At 45.4% G+C, this 23,468-nt stretch overlaps 1 protein-coding gene across 1 annotated transcript in view; it reads right to left on the reverse strand.

The window, feature by feature from the left end:
• Sel1l3 (sel-1 suppressor of lin-12-like 3 (C. elegans)) overlaps window positions 1-23,468 on the reverse strand; it is a 113,206-nt gene that overhangs the window by 12,938 nt on the left and 76,800 nt on the right. The window contains exons 14-21 of the mRNA XM_013008872.1: window positions 22,397-22,425; window positions 22,033-22,066; window positions 21,152-21,328; window positions 18,730-18,857; window positions 14,304-14,387; window positions 4,497-4,587; window positions 4,274-4,358; window positions 2,690-2,799 (exon numbers count right to left, since the gene is read on the reverse strand). Of these exons, the coding sequence (XP_012864326.1) occupies window positions 2,690-2,799; window positions 4,274-4,358; window positions 4,497-4,587; window positions 14,304-14,387; window positions 18,730-18,857; window positions 21,152-21,328; window positions 22,033-22,066; window positions 22,397-22,425 (738 nt within the window). The remainder of the gene's footprint in view (window positions 1-2,689; window positions 2,800-4,273; window positions 4,359-4,496; window positions 4,588-14,303; window positions 14,388-18,729; window positions 18,858-21,151; window positions 21,329-22,032; window positions 22,067-22,396; window positions 22,426-23,468) is intronic.

Consider the following 23,468-nt stretch of genomic DNA (forward strand, 5'->3'; position numbering starts at 1 on the left):
TTTGCTCAATGGAATCTAGGGCAGCCAGCCAATGAGTAGTAAAGACACTATATCATTAATTACACAGTGTTGTGATTATTGATAAGGCAGATTTAAAGTGGCAGTCACACCACAGATAACACGGCAGACCCATGTGCTGGTAGGCCTGGCCTGGAAGGTAACACGAAGTCAGAAGGAACTGCAGACATTCTTTGCTACTTTTCTTTTAACATTATCTTTGTTGTTTATGGAGTATTATCTTTCTAAAAAATAACCAAACTGAAACCCAAATTATCCAGGCCTCTTTTAAGTAACAATGGTTATCTTCTGAGGGAGTTTGTACCTCAAATCCCTTGTGCAGTAACTGCTGTTGCATTCCAGTGGTTATAATAATAGAATCACTGGTGTTTATTGAATGTACATAGCGCGGGGCCCAGAGACTTGCTCCAAACATTTTACTTAACCCTCACATCTGATGAGGTGTTATTACTGTTATTACTCCAATGGACAGATGACAAAACAGAGACTTGAGGACTCACTGTGTGCAAGCAGTTATAAGAGGAGAAGGAAAAAATGGAAGAATAGAGGGAGGGAATAAAGAAATTCAATACTTCCATAAAAAGAAAGGCAGAAGAAGAGAAATGGAAAGAAGAGGGGAGAAAGGAAGTAGAGGAGTAGGAGGAGAGGGGAGGAATCCAAGAAACACAGAGGAAGGCTGGGACAAGTTTCCAACTTCTGCTCTGTGATCAGAGTACAAAGCACACCACCATAACTTGCATAAACAGGCCATGGCTATCCCAGCGTCCTTTGTGGAAATGACCCTGAGATCCTCACAGGAGAATTCCAATTAGCAACTGGAGAGGGAATGAGGGAAATAGAAAAATTATCATTACAATACCAGGCTAATAATTATTGCTGGGGTGCAATACACTAAAATCTCAGGGGCAAACTTTTGAGGCCAAGCAGGATCTTTGCATAGTCTCAAACTATCCCCTCAAGATATTTACAAATTAGCAAAGAAAAATAGAAACTGTACAGAGGAGAGATGCAACAGAAACCACTTAACCAGGTGCTGAAATGCACCTTGCTGGTCCCATATACCCCTAATATGACCCAACACAAACATATTCCCCTGCAGTATTCTTGCTTGCCCAAATCTTCAATCTCAAGTTATTCATGAGAAAACAGAAGACGGACCAAAATCAAGAGACCTTCTACAAAACACTCAACCAAGTATGCAGGCCATTACTGAGACTGAAGGACTGTCACAGGCCAAAGAAGAAGGATGGCACCAGGCACTGGTGGCTCGCACTTCCAATCCTAGCTACTCAGGAGGCTGAGATCTGAGGACAATGGTTCAAAGCTAACCCCAAGCAGAAAAGTCCATGAGACTTCTATCTCCAACCAGCAAAAAGCCAGAAGTTTTATCTCCAATTAACCAGCAAAAAGCCAGTAGAGCTGTGGCTCAAGTGGTAGATGCCAGCTTTGAGCAAAACAGTCACAAATACTTCCCACCTACCAATGAGATGTCATAGAATCCTGCATTGGTTATGGGACAGAAAGGGAATGTTAGTAAAAAGGCAGATGAAACCCAAAGTCTGAAGTATAAATAATGTCACTCTCCCCTAGTGAATGGTTTCACTGGCATGGCTTCATTCATATTAAAGGAAGGAAGTAGCTGGGTACCAGTGGCTCATCCCTGTAATCCTAGCTACTCAGAAGGCTGAGAACTGAAGATTGTGGTTGAAAGACAGCCCAGGCAGAAAAGCCCATGAGACTTTTATCTCCAATAAGCTATTGAGAAAAAAAAATGGAAGTGGTGCAGCTCAATGTGGTAGAGTACTAGCTTTGTGTAAAAGAAGCCTAGGGACAATGTGTAGTCCCTAAGTTCAAGCCCCAGGACCAACACACACACACACACCACACACACAGAGGAAGTAAGTAAAGAGCACACAGGAACTCTCTAGATTCTTTTTGTGCTTTTCAATAAATTGAACATTATTTTGAAAGAAGTTTCAAGCTGAGTGACGGTGGCTCATGCCTGTCATCCTAGCTACTGAGGAGACTGAGATCTGAGGATTGTGGTTCAAAGCCAGCCCGGGCAGGAAAGTCTGTGTGACTCTTACTTCTAATGAACCACCAGAGAAGTGGAAATGGCGCTGTAGCTCCAAGTGGTAGAGTGCTAGCCTTGAGCCAAAGAGTTCAGGGACAGTACCCAGGCCTTGTATTCAAGCCCCAAGCCCAACAAAATTAAATAAACACATAAAATAAGTTTTAAAAAAACCCAGTCACTGAGAAGTCTTATTACAGAAGCATGGTCTAACCATACATAAACCACACCCACCGTGGTGACATCCCTAGAGCGTCAGTTACCACCAGGTGAATTAGTTCCATGGAATCTGGTAGAAGCATCCTCAGGCTTAGAGCTACACATACCCGGTACTATGCTCTGGTATCTTTGCTTCCCCTGAGTAATTTAGCCTTAAGAAACCCATTACTTGGCCTCTCAGATTAGAAAGGGGATGACGGAAATGCCCCTAGAGATTGTAAGGAGAGAAAGCCACAGAGTAGGGGCTCAACCAAGGCCACCATGATAGTTGGTGTTCTCTAGGAGCTGCTGCACTCTGCGTAGTTGTCAGCAAGCCTTGCAGCCTAAGGACCCAGAGAGATGCTCAGCCCTCGCTTCAGAGCGGGAGCTGTGGATGCTCACCTGGGAGTCTCCGTCCAGGGCTGCTTGGGCGTACATCTGCACAGACAGCTCCAAGTCTTGGGTCTGGTTTGGGTGGCCATAATAGTAGAGGTCTCCCATTTTCAAATATGCTGCAGAACACAAGACAATGCACTCATTGGTCAAGCAGTTCTATTCTAGACCCAATGGGGTGTGCTCGCTACATACTGTGAATTCAGAACGATCTTTATGTTGCCCTGCTGTCTAGCTTTTGGCCTGACCATCCCTCATCTCTGGACATAGCTTGTCTTCCAAGTGGTTTATCATCCAGGTTGGCTTTAGTTCACATCTAAAGTATTGCTACCTGTGTTGGCTGTCTTGATTCCTTGTGTATGTGTATGTGTGTGTGCCGGGACTTGAACTCAGGACCTTGGGCTCTCACTTTTTTTTGCTCAAGACTGGTGTTCTACCACTTAACCCACACCTCCATTTCTGGCTTTTTGTTGGTTAAATGGACAAAAGAGTATGTCAGATTTGTTTGCATGGGCTGGCTTCAGGCCTCAAACACTCAGATCTCAGCCTCCTGAGTAGCTAGGATTACAGGCATGTGCCACTGGTGCCTGGCTCTCTATCTCTCTCTCTTTTTTTTTTTGCCAGTCATGGGGCCTAAACTCTGGGCCTGGGCACTGTCCCTCAGCTCTTCAGCTCAAGACTAGTGCTCTACCACTTGAACCATAGCGCCACTTCCGGATTTTTCTGCTTATGTGGTGCTGAGAATCGAACCCAGGGCCTCATGCATGCAAGTCAAGCGCTCTACCACTGAGCCACCTTCCCAGCCCCTGCCTGGCTCTTTACTTTGGTTTCGCCATGCATTTCCTTTTTTAAAAAGTTTATTTTTATTGTTATTGTAAAGTTGATGTGTGGCTAAGAGGGTAGGTACCAATGTTCAACTGGAAGAGCAGAATCCATCATGGGGAGCTAGAGAGAGAAGTTTCATCATGGAAAAGTGATTGCTAGGTTTTGGGGGAGCTATAAAGCTAAGCCTGGAGGAAGCTAGGTCTGAGTGTGGCTGTGGAACACCAGAGCCTCCTGGTCCTGTGGGAGCAGAGCTGGCTGGAGGGAGTGGGTGGAGCCACGGCAGGGCAGTCAGTGGGAGCAGAGCTGGCTGGAGGGAGTGGGTGGAGCCACGGAAGGGCAGTCAGTGGCAGAAACTGGGCACAACTGTGGACAGAGGGAGGAATGCCTCCTACTAGGCTACCCGCCCACCAGGGCCCCCATTGGCTGAAATTCATCAGAAGCCCTTGAGCAACATCCGGGTCCTGAAGGCCAGCCTCCACCACAGGGAAGATAGCAGCATAGCAAAATAAGCAGCCCAGGAACCTGCATCCTCATAGCATTCTATGGGGTCATGGGTTCCCACTACACCTCAGGACCAGGGGCAAGGAGGAGGGCGTGGGCCTGGGGGCGGAGAGCAGTTTAGCATTAACCTTCTTAGCAGAGGTCTTTCACTTCTCTTCCTAATTGCTTAGCAATATCACTCGCCACACAAAGCTGTCAGCTGTTCCCCATTACAGAAGATGAAAAGTTTCCAAGGCTTCCGTTCAGCACCTGTTTTTCTATACATACCAAATGAAGGCGCATCGATCTGAAACACAGAGAAGTTATAGTATCTCCAGACACAATTCACACCCAAGTATCTCCCAGCCAGCTCCTACGAGGTAAACCAGGAGGAAAATGTTAATTCATGAATATTTTGGTCAAGTGACTAATTACCTCCCCTATTCCCCCCCCCCCAATTCATGATCTTTGATCCTGGAGATTCTACTTGGAAAAGTATTCATGTACTTACCGGCCTCTCCTCACAGATGTGGGCTAAATTCGTCTGTGATATTTCAATCCCAGTTTCTGCTGCTAACACATAGTACAGCAAAGCTTCATGCCTAAAAATTTAGATGATTAATAATAAATTTCATAAACGGGTTCTTCCTAATATTTGCAGAGAGCTTTATATTCAAGCATAAGAGTGCAGAAAATAGGCAGTTTTCTTTTTATAAAACCACAAAGCCCTGAATTTGTTGTGTTTTTTTTTAAATAAAAACTGTTAAAAATACTGTCTGCACTGATTTATTTTCTATCTTTAAGTCTGAAGTTGCAGATTAAACTGGGAGCTAGTCAATGCAACAGTGACCTCTACTGGCCAAATGGTAGGCCAAGCGCAGGCTTGAGGATGTGTTTATCAATCCTGAGCTCTTGAATTCTTCCTTCTTGGCTTAGAGGAGATAAGAGGTATTAAGAAAAAGCTCTGAGCTTTACAGTTCTGTTTTGTGAAAAGCTTTCTACGGCTTAGGATTCTGAACAAGCTTAATTAAAGCAGAGCTTTTGTCGTGCATTACAAGTTTGGCAAAGGACAGGCGCTTGATAGCAGTGGCCAAAGCACATGACTGAATGAATGTTGGATGTCGTTGGCAATTACAGAACAATGAGAGACTACTTTACAATCCATTCAAAGACTGACGTAGGATTCTCGTGTGCAGTAATGACAGGGGTTGGGGTAGTGGACATACCCCTCCATCCAAGCCCTAGTGTGCAGGCCAATTGGCAATTCTTGCAATGGCTCTAAAGGACCACCAGGTAGCCATACTAATTTGGCAAGTTTTAGGAATTCACACACCTTTTAGCCCTATCCTTCTCCCTGTAATGTTGACTGGAAAGGAACAGAGATAGGTTTAGTTGCCAAGAAGTCCAGAGTAGAGCTGTTCAATGACAACAAAGCAAACCAGAAAGAACTTGAATATCTGAAAGTCAGTGACTGGTTTAAGGAGTCCACTTTCACCATGGCCATTCAAAACACAGAAAGAATCTGGGTGTTGGAGGCTTACAGTAGGCTAATCTTAGCTACTCAGTAGGCTGAGATCTGAAGTTGGCAATTTGAAGCCAGTCCTGGAAGGAAAGTCCATGAGACTCTTATCTCCAATTAGCCACCCCAAACAACCAGAAATGGTGCTGTGGCTCAAGTGGTAGAATGCCCAGCCTTGAGCAAAATGGCTCATGGACAGCACCTAGGCCCCAGAGTTCAAGCACCGGGACTGGCGCGCACACACACACACAAAACCTTCCCCCATATGCAAAAATATGTTAATACACAATTTTCCATTCTGTGCACATTTTTTTAAAAAACAGAATACAAAACAGTACATCCCCTTTTCACAGCAACAATAACAACAAATAAGTCAGGTCTCACTGGAGGCTCATGACTATGTTCCTAGCCATTCAGGAGGCTGAGATCTTAGGATCACAGTTCAAAGCCAGCCCAGGCAGAAAAGTCCATGAGACTCTTATCTCCAATTAACCAAAACACTTGGAGGTGGATCTGTGGATCAAGTGGTAGAGTACCACCCTTAAGCGAAAAAAGCTAAAGGACAGTACCCAGGCCAGGCCCCAGGACCAGCACAAAAAAGCCCAAACAAACAACAACAACAACCCAAGCTCACCCCCAGACAGAAGAAAGGCCAGGAAGGGAGGCTCAGTAGAAAGCCCCATCTTTTATAACAAGGTCTTGTTGTGAAGGCTGTGTAATCTCACATTTGTTTGGAGACACATGGGCATGCTAATGCCTCAGTTTCCAGCAGGGACGCAGGAGGGAAGGAGAAGGTCAAGGTCAAATATTAGACCAACACCCCCTGCCACCAGGACTGGCTGGACCGACCATGACTCACATAACACTCTGTGTCTTGGTTGGACAGCAGAAACCCATTTTGCTATAGCTATTAAAACTGAGGCGCGCCGAGTGCTGGTGGCTCATGTCTGTAATCCTAGCTACTCAGGAGGCTGAGATCTGAGGATCACGGTTCAAAGCCAGCCTGGGCAGGAAAGTCTCCTAGATTCTTTTTTTTTTTTAATTTTTTTTTCTTTTTTTTTTTTAGCCGGTCATGGACCTGAACTCTGGGCCTAGGCGCTGTCCCTCAGCTCTTCAGCTCAAGGCGAGCGCTCTACCGCTTGAGCCACAGCGCCACTTCTGGCTTTTTCTGTTTATGTGGTGCTGAGGAATCGAACCCAGGGCCTCAGGCATGCAAGGCAAGCACTCAACCACTGAGCCACCTTCCCAGCCCAGTCTCCTAGATTCTTATTTCCAATTAAACCACCAGAAAACTGGAAGTGGTGTTGTGGCTCAAGTGGTAGAATGCTAACCTTGAGCTGAAGAGCTCAGGGACAGTGCCCAGGCCCAGAGTTCAAGCCCTACGACTGACTGGAAAAACAAACAAACAAACAAACAAAAAAACCCAACTGAGATGTGGGGGATGGGCATGGGGTAAGAGCACTTGCTATGAGAAACTTTATGAAGACAATATCTCACCTCTGTGAAGTTTCCTGGGAGATAGGGGAGGGTGGAAAGAACAAGCTTTATAGGAAGACTTCTTGCTCTCCCTATTATTACATAAACCATGAGGAGATTTTCTAGGATGTGTAAGCATTTCCATCAAAAAGGAACCAAAACCTATCAAAATTTGATGTCTGAAAACACTGATGTCAACAGAAGTACTGAGCAGAAATCCGCCTCTGTCTTCCATCTGCAAAATCAATCACGACGCGGTGCCCGTGTGCATCAATGCCACCATCATCCAATTCACTCTGTACATTGAAGCGTGAGCTCACAGGGGCTGGGGGTGGGGAGGGTTGGACGTCCCTCACCAGCTTTTCCAGCTTATTAAAATTTGACAAAGATGTCACTCCCACCCCAAGCAGCTTCTCCACATTCACTTATCCATATCTCCATAGAAGCCATTGCAATACCGGGTGCTGGCAGCTCATGACTCTAATCCTAGCTATTCAGGAGGCTGAGATCTGAGGATTGAGGTTCAGAGCCCAGGAAGGAAAGTCCATGAGACTCTTATCTCCAGTTAACCAGTGAACAGCCAGAAGTGGAGCTGTGACTCAAGTGGTAGGGTACCAGCCTTAAGCAAAAAAGCTAAGACAGCACCCAGGCCTTGAGTTCAAGCTCTAGTATTGGCACACATACACATGTACAAAAAGCCATTCCCAGTATTATTGGCAGTGATTTTGACACTTATATTTCAGATCAAGCACTTGCTCAGTACTTGCTAATGGCTAGAAACCCAAAGACAAACCTCAAAACTCTCCTGCCCTACCATGATTTCTTTCCAAGTGGGAAAACACTCAGGCCTCAAGTTTCATTTCCATTACCCTGAGCTGAACCCCCTATACCCCAACAATCATGTGACTGAGATTAAGAATGGGTACAGATAAGAAAGACATGCACAGAAAAGAGGTTCGGGTTCGCCTGCTACGCTCTCACAAGACCTGGCGCAGACTTGTCCTAGAACTTTTAGAATACATTTATTTATTTGTTTGTTGGTTGGTTGGGGGTCATGGGGCTTAAACTCAGGGTCTGGGCACTGTCCCTGAGCTTTTTTGCTCAAGGTAGTGCTCTACCACTCTGAGCCACAGAGTCGCTTCTGGTTTTCTGGTGGTTAGCTGGATATAAGAGTTGTTGGTGGTGGTCCTGGGGTTTGAACTCTGGGCTTGGGCACTGTCCCTCATCTCTTCAGCTCAAAGCTAGCGCTCTACCACTTGAGCCACAGCGCCACTTTCAGTTCTCATGGACTTGGCTGACTGAGCTGGCTTTGAACTGCAATCCTCAGATCTCAGCCTCCTGAGTAGCTAGGATTATAGGCATGAGCCACCAGCACCTGGCTAGAATAATACATTTCAAGAATCAATTCTTTGGCTACTTGCTATGAATTGTGAATTTGAGAACCTCTGAGCAGTTTCTCGAAAAACCATATTATTTCCTCTGTTTTTTTTTTTTTTCTTCTGCCAACGCTTGCTGCAGCTCCGATAGGATGGGTGGGGGAAAAGATCCTGGGGTCTCTGTGGAGTTCACTTCTGTACTGAAAAAGGTGAATCTCTTTCAGCAGGAACTTATATCTCCTTGTCTTGCTCAAGCTTCCCCTGTACAGCTAACCTCCAGGGTTAAGTATTTGGGGTTTGTTTAAGTCAAAGGGCAATAAAATACGCATCTCCCAGATAAAACATACATGGTAAGGCAGAGAGAAATGAAACATGACAGCTGGACTTTCCTTGCTAACTCCTTCTGGTGTCCAAGGACCACCTGCGGCCTGACAGCTTTTATTCTCCCCATTATGCCAATACAGCAGAAAGCCTTCTTTTCAATCACACTCTTTTTCAAAACGACCCCACATAAATCTTGGAACCACACAGACAAGCCCAAGCGCAGCAAAGTGACACATGTAATTTGGAAATAACACCCAGAGTAAATTCACTCGCATGAAAATGAAAAAGAGGGATGAACTGGGGACATTGATGGATGCTTCCGTTCAGTTAGAACAAAATAGATGGCATAAAGAAGTCACATCGTAGGTGAGAGAGAGCCAACCACGTCTGTTTCCTATTTACCTCTGGGGAGATGAGAAGGTCATGAGAAAGAAGCCAAGAAACAAGTTGCCTTGACTCCATTTTTTTTTTTTTTTTGCCAGTCCTGGGGCTTGAACTCAGGGCCTGAGCATTGTCCCAGAGCTTCTTTTGCTCAAGGCTAGCACTCTACCACTTGAGCCACAGCACCACTTGCAGCTTTTTCCATGTATGTGGTACTTAGGAATCGAACTCAGGGCTTCATGCATGCTAGACCAGCACTCTACCACTAAGCCACATTTCCAGCCCCCATCCTTGACTCCATTTTGACAAAGATGGTTCCAGTAGTATGGGTACTAGATGTTTCTTCTGTGGAGACTAAGAGTTCTCCAGGCCAAACAGAATCTTCTCTTCAGTCATACTCAGCAAGGGGCCAGGACTGGTGGAATCTTAACTAATTAGGAGGTTGAGACCTGAGGATGGAGGTTTGAAGCCAGCCCAGGTAGACCAATCTGACACTCTTCTCACTAGCAAAAAGCCAGAAGTGGAGATATGGCCCAAAGGATAGAGTGCCATCTTTGAGAGGAAAAAGCCAAGCAAGAGCCTGAGGCCCTGAATTCAAGCCTTAGTACTGACACAGAAAGAAAGAAAGAAAGAAAGAAAGAAAGAAAGAAAGAAAGAAAGAAAGAAAGAAAGAAAGAAAGAAAGAAAGAAAGAAAGAAAGAAAGAAAAGAAAGAAAGAAAGAAAGAAAGAAGAAAGAAAGAAAAGAAAGAAAGAAAGAAAAAAGCCGGAAAGGTGGCTTAGTGGTAGAGCGCTTGCCTTGCATGCATGAGGCCCTGGGTTCAATTCCTCAGCACCACATAAGCAGAAAAAAAAAGCTGGAAGTGGCACTGTGGCTCAAGTGGTAGAACACTAGCCTTGAGCTGAAGAGCTGAGGGACAGTGCGCAGGCCCGGAGTTCAGGCCCACAACCAGACCAAAAATAAAAACCAAAATCACAAAATAACCTCAGCAGGCATATGAAGAAACAGATATTTGTAAGTGGTAGGAAGAAGACTAAATTAGTTAAAAAAAAGAAAAAAGAAACAATCTTGGAAAACAACTGGTATTGGCTTGAAGGTTTAGCAGGTGCCTATTCTGAGGCCCAGAGCCCTACTCCCAAGTTTATACCCTTTTTTGCTGTTGTTGTCGTTGGTCCTGGGGCTTGAACTCTGGGCCTGGACGCTGTCTCTCAGCTCTTCAGTTCAAGGCGAGCGCTCTACCACTTGAGCCACAGCGCCACTTCTGGTTTTCTGGTGGTTTTATTGGAGATAAGTGTCTCATGGACTTTCCTGCTCAGGCTGGCTTTGAACAATGATCCTCAGATCTCACCCTCCTGAGTAGCTAGAATTACAGGAGTGAGCCACTGATTCCCAGCCCATGTTTATATTCTGTAGCAAATCTTCCTCATATGCCAGGAGATACACAGAAAAATGTTCATGACCATATTGTCCTTAAGAGTAAGAGGAAACCGTGCAAGTTAGTGTTTACATGAAAATTCATAAATAAGCATGTAAATAAATTGTAATACATGAAAGCAAGCTGCAGGTATCAAACTGTAGGAATCTTAAAAATAGACTAAGTTTAAAAAGAAGTGGAAGAATGACATATGATTTTAATAATATAAAGGTCAGACATAAGCCCATGTCAATCCGTTGCATAGGAATATATGGATAGGTTGCAGAATGTATAAGGAAAATGAGAAAAGGACCAGAAAATTCAGTGATGGTTATTTCTAGGGAGGGGAATTTAATCTGTGACAGACACAAGTTGGGAAGGAGTAGCTGGTACTGGTAGTATTAGTTTTCTCAAGTAGGATGGATGGTTTACAGGCATTCATTTTATTCTTATGCTTTGGAACTTACAAATGCATTGCATATGATTTCATGTGTATCACTATGCTATAAACAAAGAAAAGCTACTTAACTGGTTCAAGCCACATCTTCAGCTCAAATGCTGGCTTCCTTTACCTAAATCTCAAACTGGTCCCACTTCAGCTTCTCCTTGCTTGACTACTTAAGATAAAGTAAAAAGTGTATAATCTGCTATTCCAAGTTCCATATGAGAATATTTCGTTGGCATACATATATACACACACACATATATTTCTATACTTAATTCTCATAGAAATTAAATGACTTTAAAGTTTCCAGACATAGAGCTGTGTGCCAGGGCTCACACCTGTAATCCTAGCTACTCAGGAGGCTGCAGTCTGAAGATGGAGGTTTGAAACCAGGAAAGTCCATGAGACTCTTATCTCCAATTAACCACCCAAAGGCCCAAAATGGAGCTGCAGTTCAAGAGGTAGAGAGCCTGCCTTGTGCATAATAGCTAAGGGAACAGTGTTTATAGTCCCTGAGTTCAAGCCCTCACCCCCCACTTCCAGACTTACCCCAAACTTATCTCTGCTTTTGTTCCTCAACTTCCCTTTAGAGTAAATGTTGTTCCTTGCATGACTAAGGGGAAATCCCATCCATCCTCCAAGGCCATACTACCTACACCTCTGCCATTAAGGCTCACAGGGGTGACAGACAGACAGAAGCCTTTCCTTCTCCAATCCCACAAGTTCTTTGTACATTGATCATGGCCCCAGAGTTATGGTTGCTCTGACTTTTTGCCAAGTACCAGGATACAAGCCATGACACAGAGCAGCCAAGACTCACATGGGAGGTCAGAGGGAGTAAGGAGTAAAGTGGGATTCCTGGGGTAGAGGAAACAGCAGGTGCTAGGGCCCTGAGGCCAGCTGGACGTGGGGCATGTGAGAAAATGCATGTGGAAGGGGTGGGGCAGCAAAGGTCCCCTGTGGTGTGTGTCAGGATGCCTGCATTTGAATCTGCTAACTGCAATACACACAACCACACACACACACACACACACAGTGCAAAGTACACTTCTCCTTCCCTGCTACCCCAAACAGGGAGGGGAATCCCATGTTGAATCTCAGAGCTCTGAGAAAGGAAACAAGACATTTTAATTCACCTAACCTTCCGTGGCATAGATTTACACGCGTTAGCTCACGTGCACCGTGAGGTTAAATTGAAAAGTAGGCAAGAATGCTTAGCTATGAGCAAACATTCTCTTTATGGGGAAAACTGTGTCATTTCAGTGTGTGTGTGTGTGTGTGTGTGTGTGCAGATATGCTATGCACAGAAATGCTTTGAAATTAGAACATTGATTTCAACCTGAGAAGCTTTGGGGGGGAACAGAGAATGTGTGAGTGCACCACACACACACACAAGAGAGAGAGAGAGAGAGAGAGAGAGAGAGAGTGCTCAAGTTGGATTTGAGAGGTGGTTTTGCTTATTTATGTTTGGTTGGAAACAGAGACACAGCCAAGCACTGGTGGCTCATGCCTGTAATCCTGGCTACTCAGGCGGCTGAGATCTGAGGATTGAGATTTAAAGCCAGCACAGGTAGGAAAGTCTGTGTGACTCATACCTTCAGTTAACCAGCAAAAAGTAAGAAATGGAGCTTGTGGCTCAAGTGGTAAACACCAGCCTCTAGTAAAAATAGATAAGGGCGCTGTACACCTTTCAGCATCTTAGTAATAACAATAAAATTATATTTAAAAAAATAAGGGGAATGTAGGCCTTGAGTTTAAGCCCCAGTACAGGCACGTGCACGTGTGCACTCACACACACACTCATAGAAACAAGTCTCATAGTGAAGCCTAGGCTGGCTCTGAACTTGAGTCCTCCTACTTCAACCTCCCAGATTGTAGGATTACAGTCATGCATCACCACGCTCAGCTCTAGATTTGAGTTTTATGAGATTCACTCAGGAAACAAGATGACATCCCACAAAAATGAAAAGGTATGTTTATAGTTGGAAAGCAGCAGTTTCATTTAAGGAAATTTCTTTCCGATTGTGCAAAGTAAGGCCACAGACAATAAACTTTCAACAACACACTCTCTGCATTCCATGCCTTTTTCACTGGGCTCATTTCTCCTACATGCTCTAATGTGCGATTCTTGCTTGCCAAGATGGTATCTGTGGATTTGTGTGTCAGTGATGAGCCAAAAGGGACAATAACGTTCTTTCAGATCTGTATTTTTATTTTTAATTAAAGTTCAGATCAAGGTGTGATTCACACCCAGCCTGCTCTTATGTCCTGGAGGGGTGGACTGAAGGCATACTTGCTGATTTGCATATCCATTTTAGTGAGAATGGAAATACCCAGATCATTTGGGCAATAAAACAGCTAAGCAAATGTGCCCTGAGGGGACACGAAGGAGGAGCACCAGCCCTGACAAGACCGGAAAAAGCAGCCAGGTCGTGTTTGAAGAGGTGACTGCTCATGTGCAAACCACTTTGCACACAATATGGACTCGGTAAGTCGTGTGTGTGTGTGTGTGTGTGTGTGTGTGTGTGTGTGTGTGTGTGGAGAGAGAGAGAGAGAGTTCAAATTTCTTACAGGACAATATGGGACACATCAGTTTTAAGAGAAGGTCAAGCTGGGTGCTGATGGTCCACACCTGTAATACTTGCTACTTAGGAAGCTGAGATCTGAGGATCTTAGTTCAAAGATAGTCTAGGCAGGAAAGCCTATATGGAGTTTATCTCCAATTAGCCACCAAAAATCCAGAAGTGGAGCTGTGGCACTAGTTTTGTGCAAAAAGCTCAGGGACATACATCCAGGCCCTGAGCTCAAGCCTCAGAACACACACACACACACACACACACACACACACACACACACACAGTAGGTTAAGAAGGGGACATCATTTGGTTTTAACACAGGAGACTGCCAAGTGACTTCTAGCAAGTCACTTCTAGACTCTCGGTCATGACAGACACAGGAAACCATCTATGAAAAGAGGTACCCAGAGTCAGCCTTAAGCATACTGATCCTTATTCCCAAGAAGGGAAGATCCTGGACTTCAAGGAAAGGCAGAGGCTCTCACCTCTCATGTGGTCCCCAGTTCTAAAACCAAGAGGAAGGAGCGGAAGGATCAATGTATTTGTGTGTGTATGCCGCAACTTGATGGCTGTGGACACTCGGCCTAGAGAACTAATTTTTGTGTATAATTAAACATGGAAATGCCATGTTTTCCAATCAACAGCCAATCAGTCTGTGATGCTCTGAATAGCATTACTGAGAAGCTCTGATTTCCCTGCAAATTACTTTTTCAGTTGCATTTTAACACATTCCCTCTCCGAAGCCTCTACTGATAGACCAAAAGGTAAGGGGCAAGAAAGCTGGCTCTAACATGGAACCCGAGCTTACCAGGATCCCTCCAGGTAGGCGTTGAGGCCTTTGCGAATGACGTGGCCCAAGTAGCCATTTTTCTCAGCTACGTGCTTTGCCCATCTGAAAAGGAAAGGGAACGGAAAAATAAGCAAATTGTGGCAAATTAAATAATCATTTTTTTCTTCATATGATCTCGATAAATCCCATTTGGGGAATATTTTGCTTGTTAGAATTTTTACAAAGCAACAAGGCGGAACTGAATGTGAAGAAGTTAAAGCAAATGCACTCTGAAGGCTTTGCACTTAGCGGCCTTACTTACGAATGCTTAGCATGGTGTTCAATGGAAACAAAGACATGCAACATACATAATGAAAAGTCTCTATTGCCACGGAGAAAATAATCTCCACCAAGAGTTCTATGTTTATTGAGCCTAGTAGTGTAGCTCCGTGGAAGAGTACTTGACTTTCAGGGATGAGGTCCTAGGTGCCACAAAATATAAATTAAAATAAGTAAAATGTATTTTCTAATTTATCATATGATTTCTGTTTTTTGTCTGTCTCCTAATGTGGGGCTTCATGAAATGGTGATATAATCTTTAGACTTAAAAAGAAAAAAAAAGACTAGTGTAAGAACACAGATCAAGAAGTGAAAGGGAAGCCGGGCGCTGGTGGCTCACGCCTATAATCCTAGCTACTCAGGAGGCTGAGATCTGAGGATCGTGGTTCAAAGCCAGCCCGGGCAGGAAAAACCATGAGACTCCTATCTCCAATAAACCACCAGAAAACCGGAAGTGGAGCTGTAGCTCAAGTGGTAGAGCGCTCGCCTTGAGCTGAAGAGCTAAGGGACAGCGCCCAGGCCCAGAGTTCAAGCCCCACGACCGACAAAAAAAAAAAAAAAAAAGAAGTGAAAGGGAGAAATAGTCTTAAGGAAAATCTTAACTAAAGCTGGGTACTGGTGGCTAGCCCTTCAGGAAGCTGAGACCTGAGGAACACAATTCAAAGCCAGCCTGTGCAGGAAAGTCCATGAGACTCCAATCTTGAAGTAACCAGCAAAAAGCTGGAAGTGGCCGAGCACTGGTAGCTCGTGCCTGTAACCCAACTACTCAGGAGGCTGAGATCTCAGGATCTTGGTTCAAAACCAGCCTGGGCAAGTCCATGAGACTCTTACCCCCAATTAACCACTAGAAAACAGGAAGCGGTGCTGTGGTAGAGCACTAGCCTTTAGCTGAAGAGTTCAGGGACAGAACCTAGGCCCAGAGTTCAAGCCCCATGACCAACTGAAAAAAAAAAAAGCTGGAGGTGGAGATGTTGTTCTAGTGATAGAACACTAGCCTTGAGTTTAGAAAAAGGCCAAGGAGAGCCAAGGCCCTGAATTCAACCCCAGTACTTGCAAACACAAAACAAAACAAAAAACCCAAAAGAACCCCCCCTCAAAAAAAAATAACAAAAAACTTGATTAATACAAATGAAGGGCAAGACAAGGCACAAAACAGATGAAACAATATACTTATGACTACATTAAATATAGACAGAGTAAATGTAACTGCTACAAACTAAAATTGCCAACGGGGCTGGGAAGGTGGCTCAGTGGTAGAGCACCTGCCTTGCATGCCTGAGGCCCTGGGTTCGATTCCTCAGCACCCCATAAGCAAAAAGAAAAAAGCCGGGAGTGGCGCTGTGGTTCAGGTGGTAGAGCACTAGCCTTGAGCTGAAGAGTTGAGGAACAGCGCCCAGGCCCAGAGTTCAGGCCCCATGACCGGACCCAAAAAAAAAAATTGCCAAATTGAGTAAGTAATGTACAAAATCCTAGTTATATGTGACTTATAAGAGACATGCATTAAAATTAAGGAACAAAAATATTCAAAGCAAAAAGATGGGGGGAAAATATATATATACTCTGACAATAAAATGGTATTATTGAATGAGCATCAGAAAACAGAGGCTAAGGTGAGAAGCATCTATGGAGATAAACTCTAAGCTGATAAAAGTATCAACTCAAAGGTAAAAAAAATCAATCTGTCTGACTATATGACATAAATTTAAGATACACAATGCAAAACTGACAGAATTGAAAAGAGAGATGAATAAATCTATAAGCACAATGGGGAATTTTAACACATTTCTGTTCTTAACTAATACAGTAAATAGACAAAAGACAAATCGGAAAGGATGTAGGTCTGAGCCATATAATTAATGAACTTGAGATAACTGATGAATACACTGACATTGAATTCATCAAGTTCACAAAATGGACCAGAAAGTATTTATCAAAAGTGACTGTATTCTGATCATGGAGTAGTTCTCCATAAATTTCAAAAGGTTGCCACCATTCAGAATATGTTCTCTGCGCATACTAGAACTAAGCCACCAATCAACAGTAAAGGACAAACAACAGGAAAATCTCCAAAACAAGAAGATTCACACCAGTTCTGCCACATGACTGATAAAAGCCTTCAAGCCAGGGTAAGTTGGTTAGATTACCATGTTCAAGTCAGAATGGGTTGATGCTACACATCTCATGAGGAAAAAAAAACCAAACACTTTGGAGAACCAAGGTGTAGCTAGGAGGTAGCCTGCAAGACAGCTAGGTAATGGGGTTTTTCTGTTAAGGGCAAGATGGAAAATATTTTCCTCTGTGTGGCCACAAGTGGTCTTGTTACTGTTCTTTCTCCTCCTCCTCTTTCTCTTCAAAGAAGGAATGCTTAGCACTTGGAGCTACCCACAACAGGCCTGATTCACATTTTATCTGTGGGTCAAGGTTTGCCAACCCAAGAAAACATTTTCAGAGGCAAGACCTCAAAAATGTGCCTCCTGGTGGCCATTCTTCAAGAAATTATTGTAGATAGGCTGGGCAAAAACCTGGATGTAAGCCAGGAAAGAGGAAGAAAGGGGTCCAGCAAAGAAGGCCAAAAAAGTCTCCCCAAAACAGGTAGATGGAGGAAAAGAGAACCTGCACACTGGTGACCAAGTCAGCCTCCGGTCATAGCACTGTCCTGAGAGATTCTACCAAAAAGGTTCAAGAATACCAAGCAGTAGCCGGGCATTGATGGCTTACACTGTAATCCTAGCTTCTCAGGAGGCTGAGATCTGAGGATCTAAGTTCAAAGTCAGCCTGCACAGGAAACTCCATGAGACTCTTATCTCCAATAAATCACCAGAAAACATAAGTGGTGCTGTGGCTCAAGCAGTGAAGTGCTCGCCTTGAGCTGAAGAGCTGAGGGACAGCGCCCAGGCCCAGAGTTCAAGCCCCACAACCAACAACAACAAAAAAAAGAATACCAAATGGTTCTGGCCACATCAAGAGGAGATTTAGGTGGAGGAGAATTTGGAGATATCAAAGGGTAGAGAAAAAAAAGATTAAAATATATATAAAGAGAGGGCTAAGCAAATAGATGGTAACTATGATTATTGTCTCGTAGAAAGAATAGATCGCCTAAGATAGGAAAGCAACGCATCGTTTGCAACGTGGCTCTGCTCCACGTGGCAGTCACGTGGCCTTGACAATGTCAACCCTGACACCAGGTAATTTTCTTGGGAAGATGGAGCGTCAGTTGCTGGTAGGAAAGATGGCAGAGGAAAAGAACCACAGAGGGGCTTTCCCAGGGCATCACTGGACAAGGCCTATGACAACACCACCAAAGACAGGGGCATGAACATGAGACAGGAAGGCAAACAGTGAGAAGATTGGAAGTGATTTATTCCACGAGCAGAAAGTGGGGGTGGGGTGCGGTGGGAGGGCTGGAAGGCAGGGATTGCCTGTTTTCCTTGATGACTTAGTTAATTTTTAATTTAAAAAGACTAAAAATTGCCTTGTCAATGATTGGGCTGTCTGAACTAAATACATGTATAAGTGATAAAAGAAGAAACCTAGTTTTAAAAATGCAAAGGAAGAAGGCAAGAGGGAGGGAAAAGGAAGGGATAGAGGAGAAGAGAGAGGGCAATGGGGAGGAAGGGAGGAAGAAAGGTGGAAAGTAGGGAGAGAGGGAGGAAGAAGAGAGAAAAGGAAGAAAGGAGGGAGTGAAGGAAGGAAGAGAAGGAGAAAAGGACAGAGGAAGGAACAAGGAAGGGAGGGAGAGGGGAGCGGAAAGAAGCAAGATGGATAGAAGGAGAGAGCAAGGGAGAGAAGGAAGGCAGAAAGGAGGGAGGGAGGGAAGAAGGAAGGAAGGGAGAAAGAGGATAGAGGGTGGGAGGGAGGGAGGAAGGGAGGGAGGAGAGGCAGAAAGGAGGGAAGGAAAGGAAGTAGGGAGGGAGAAGAAGGAAAGAGAAAGGGAAAGAGGAAGAAAAGTATAGGAGGGAGGGAAAAAGAAGGGAGGGAGGGAAGAAGAAAGAGGCTGGTGGGAGGGAAGGCAGGAAGGAGGGACGGAGGGAGGGAGGGAGTGAGTGAGGAAGAGGGAAGCCCCCCTTTCTCAGGTGGCATAAGAGGACATGGCTTTCCCATCCCAGGCAACATTGGTCATTCTTACACGACAGCTTTCTCCGGATCTCTAGGGAAGGTCTCCAGGTTGCCAGTGATGAAGTAGAGGGAACACCACAGGGTCCCCTCGATGTGTCCCCCCTGGGCAGCCTTGTGGAAATATTCCCCGGCTAAGGTCTGTGAAGAGAAGACCAAACAAGGCTGTCAGTGGTGGCACCCAGGCCCAGAGCTTCCACCACCAGAGCCAGGGCAGGGAGGATTTTAAGGCCCACATTTACCAGGGCTTGTGACTTCTGACACTTGTCAGAAAACCAGGACAAGCAACAGTTCCAGGAAGACAGCTCATCACCAAAGCCAGGGACGTATGACCTGGCCAGAAGCTACTGTGCTGATTAAATTGACTCCATACATAAGACAGCCTGAAATCACAGAGCACCAGTGACATCTTGTTCTATCGCCACCCCTGAGCGCTAGACCCGAGACAACGTCACAGGTTATGCTGGGTGAAAACTCAGGCATTGGCTTTTTAACCTTGCTTAATACCTCTCTAAACTCATGCACAAAAACTGCATTTCCAGTAGGCAGGTGAGAATTAGAATATGACAATAAAATAAATCCACGCTCCCAGATGTGTGGGAGGTTAACAGACATCTTCAATGCCTAAAAATATCAGCCTTGTGGGTAATCAGAGAGGTGGAGGGAAATACAGAAAACGAACACTTACATTGGCAATGAAAATAATGAATTTCCATCATTTACAGAGCAGTGAACTGCTTTGTGTGTGTATATGTACCTGTGCGCGTGTGCACGCAGGACTTTTGTGTGTCTGTACTAGGGTTTGAATTCAGGACTAGGAGTTCTCCCTTATCTTTTTCACTCATAGCTGAGGTTCAACCATTTGAGCCACAGTTCTACTTCCAGTCTTTTGGTGGTTAATTGGAGATAAGTGTCTCACGGACTTTCCTGTCTGGGTTGGCTTCGAAATGTGATCCTGACCCATAAGAAGCAATGCGATCAAGGAAGTAGTAGAGTCTTCCATCAAGGAAAAGTCTAGGTCCTGATAGGTCCACAGCTGAATTCTTCAAAACCTTTAAAGTAAAACCAGCACCAATACTCCTCTTCCATGAGATATAAGGATCACTACCAAATACATTTTATGAAGCCAGTATCACACCTGTCCCCAACCCAGGCAGGGACCCAATAAAGAAAGAAAACCATAGACCCATCACGCTGATGAACATAGATGCAAAAGTTCTTAATAAAATACAAGGCAACAGAATTCAACAATGAATCGAAATCCTTCGACTTCAGGCTCTCAAGTAGCTAGGATTAGAGGCGTGAGTCACTGGCGCCCGGCATGAACTGTTCTTTTTGGAAGCGTTGTGCTTTGCAGGCAGTTAGGTTCGAGGTTCTGGCTCGGTGGATGAGCTATGTGGCCTCTGGCATGTTAATGACTCTCTCCAAACTTCCTTCTATAGTGATCCACTTCCTCAGCCTCATCTCCCATCAGCCCGCTGACTGCTCCTACTTCTAGTTCACTGAGCCTGCCTCCTTTTGCAGGGCCTTTGCCCCATCTGCCACCTCCCACTGGAATGTTCTTCCATGTGACCAGGAGACTCCTTCTGGAGCCTGCACAATGTCACCTCACCTCATGAGAGGCAACTTCCCCATCTCCCCTGTGAAATAGCATCTCTCCACCTCTCCCGCCCAGCGTGCTGCTTTAACCCCCACCTCCCCTCATATCAGCTATCTGTGATTGTCTTTGTCCCCCAAAGGGGCATGGAAGCTGCCCCAGAGGAGGGCTGTTTGGCCTGCTGCTCTGGCCCTGTGCAGACCAGGGCCTGGCAAGAGTAGCTGTTCACCGGCTGCTTCTGGATAGAGAGGGTCCCCTTCCCCTGGGATTCCAATGCAGACTCGGCCTAGTGTAGATGCAGTTATCTATCTGCTCACAGATAGACTCTGTCACTGTGTGGTGCATGGGCATCGTCATAGTATGATGTGAGCTGCTTGTTGTGTGAGGTGCAGGGCACACGCAACACCAAAGACCTGCGCTTCTGCTTCAGTATTGTGGCACAAGGGAACCCTAGGCAACCCCAGCTGCACCCACTCTCCACTGCTAGTGAGATGGTGCGGTGGTCATGTCCCACTCATTCCCACCTGCCTCACTTGCCTGCCCTCTCCTAGCTCACGCCTCAGCCTCCTCCACACAGCCCTCCTGGTTGTGCTAGCCTTTCCCGATTTCCCTCTCTAGATCTGTTTGTGTGGTGCCGCTATGTCTCGGCACCTGGAGAAATGCATCCTTTGTTCTTTACCCTCCTGCCCCCATATTGGATCCTGAGCTCGGTGAAGGCAGACCCCAGCCTCATTCCCCGATCCTCTCTGGTATATAGTTCAGGCTGGCACACACGGCACCTTCCACAAGCTCTCATGATTGCATGACGACATCCTCCGGTTGGTCTCAGCTCACTTACCAGATTCCTTCCTGGAACTCCTGGGAAAATGCCGTCTAAATATAGGACCCCCAGATTGTAGGACGCATCAGGGTTCCCCATTTCTTCTGCTTTTAACCAGTACTTTGCTGCTCTGGCATAATTTTTCTTGAATTTGTGGTAATACCATCCCAGGCCATTGACTGCCTGGTGCAACCCCTGAATTTTAAAACAAGAAAGAAACGATGATTCTTATTTTGTTTGTCTTAAATGAAATCTAAAGAGATCTGGAAGCCGTTGCTGTGGATTCTGCTTGAGCCTGAGCAGAACCTTCCCTTTCTTGGGAGACTGAGTGGATGGAGGGGGCGGGGGGGGGAGGAGGGGTGACAGATGGCACTAAAGACAATCTAAGTGCGAGAAACATGAGCCCGTCAAGGAGACTGCCCTGGTGGGGTTTGCCGGCTGCTTGCTGGGATTTCTGCCTCCCAGCTCAGCAGTGACATGGGCTTCTAAATAGTCATGCAGAGCTACAAATGCCTCTTCTCACCCTAAGGATCCACAGTGCCCGTGAAACTCAGGGGTCCTGCACTGTGCAGGTGGCCTGAACCTGCCCTTGCCGGCACGGTTTCAAGGTGAGCGGCTGCCCATCCGATCCTTCTGTCTGCCTGAACACCATCAAGCCCTGCTAGGGAAGCAGCACTGATGACCCACTTGCAGAGCTCAGTACGGCTTGTCGCCAGCTCTCAAGGGGTTCAGAGTCCGGAAGGGGCTGAGGCAGAAGGGGAGGGTGGAGAAGGAAAGAGGGCTTTCATATGAATCTGGAGCTGATCAAAGGAAGTGTTCCTTCATGTTACACTAGCCTTGTGTCTCCTTTTTTTTGTTGTTGTTGTTGGTCATGGGGCTCCAACTCAAAGCCTAGGCACTGCCCCTGAGTCCTTTTTGTTCAAGGCTAGTGCTCTACTACTACACAGCTCTACTTCCAATTTTCTGGTGGTTAATTAAGTTTCATGGACTTTCCTGCCCTGGCTGGCTTTGAACTGTGACCTTCATATCTCAGCCTCCTGAGGAGCTAGGAGTACAGGCGTGAGCCACCCAGCGACCAGCTAGCATCTTGATTTTTTGGGGGGGGGGCAGTCCTGGGGCTTGAACTCAGTCTGGGCAGTATTCCTGAGCTTCTTTTGCTCAAGGCTACCACTCTACCACTTGGGCCACAGCACTACTTCCAGCTTTTTCTGTTTATGTGCTGCTGAGGAATTGAACCCAGGGGTTCATGCATGCTAGGCAAGCACTCTACCATTAAGCCACATTCCCTGTCCCTAACATCTTGATTTTTATCCCATGCATAGAGTAGCTACTCAGCAAATAATGTGTCAAAAAATAAAGGTCAGGCTTTAAATATTAATACAAAACCAAAGGGACTCCATATTCTACATCTACAGGGTTGAGAGTAGAGCTACCATCTCCAGGCTACCAAGATATTCAACCTGAGAGTGACACTTAAGGAATGTCAATGCTGTGGACACAGTCATACATATCTCCTTCTTCTTGTGTGTGCTGGTCTTGGGCTTGAATTCAGGGCCTGTCTTTGAGGTTTTGTTTGTTTGTTTGTTTTGCTCAAGGCTAGGGCTTTACCATTGGAGCTAACCCTCCAATTTCAGCTTTTTTATTCCCTTACCAGCAACAAAGAAAAACCTCTTGTTTCTATTTCCTGAAGTTCATTTCAATAATACGATCAAATGTACTTCCAGCTTTTTGCTGATTAATTAGAGATAAGAGTATCATGGACTTCCTGCTTGGACTGGCTTCAAACCAAGATTCTCAGATCTCAGCCTCCTGAGTGGCTAGGATGACGGGTGTGAGTCACCAGTGCTGGGGCTACATGCATCCTTCTTGAGCCCAGGGAAGGTAAGCTCTCAGCAAGGACTGCAGACTCGTGTTAGTGGATGAATTGATGAGGTCATACCCTAAAGTGGCTGGAACCTGCTTTGGACATGCCTACAGAGGGAGCTCATCAAATGGCTTTTGTGCTCATCTGGAAAGGCCATGTTCTGATGAAGATGTACTTGAGTTTGGCTAAAATCTCTACAGAGCTGCTTCTCCCGATATTGCAGTTTCTGAGCCCATAAGAAATCTTGCCTTATTGCTTAGTACTCAGACTTCACTCTGAACCATTTACCCAGGTACATCAGTAGATCTGCCTGAGTGTAACTTCTAATTCCCAAAATCAAGCTCTATGCATCTTTCACCACAGTGCCTGACAAAGATTAGGCTGAGTGGGTAAATAAGAATCACACTTCAAAGACATTAATACTCCAGGGCACAAGACTTCATTTCTCCAATCCTTGTGTAAGCTCTGGTG

The sequence above is a fragment of the Dipodomys ordii genome, unplaced genomic scaffold (assembly GCF_000151885.1).
Source record: "Dipodomys ordii isolate 6190 unplaced genomic scaffold, Dord_2.0 Scaffold8, whole genome shotgun sequence".
Taxonomy (NCBI): domain Eukaryota; kingdom Metazoa; phylum Chordata; class Mammalia; order Rodentia; family Heteromyidae; genus Dipodomys; species Dipodomys ordii.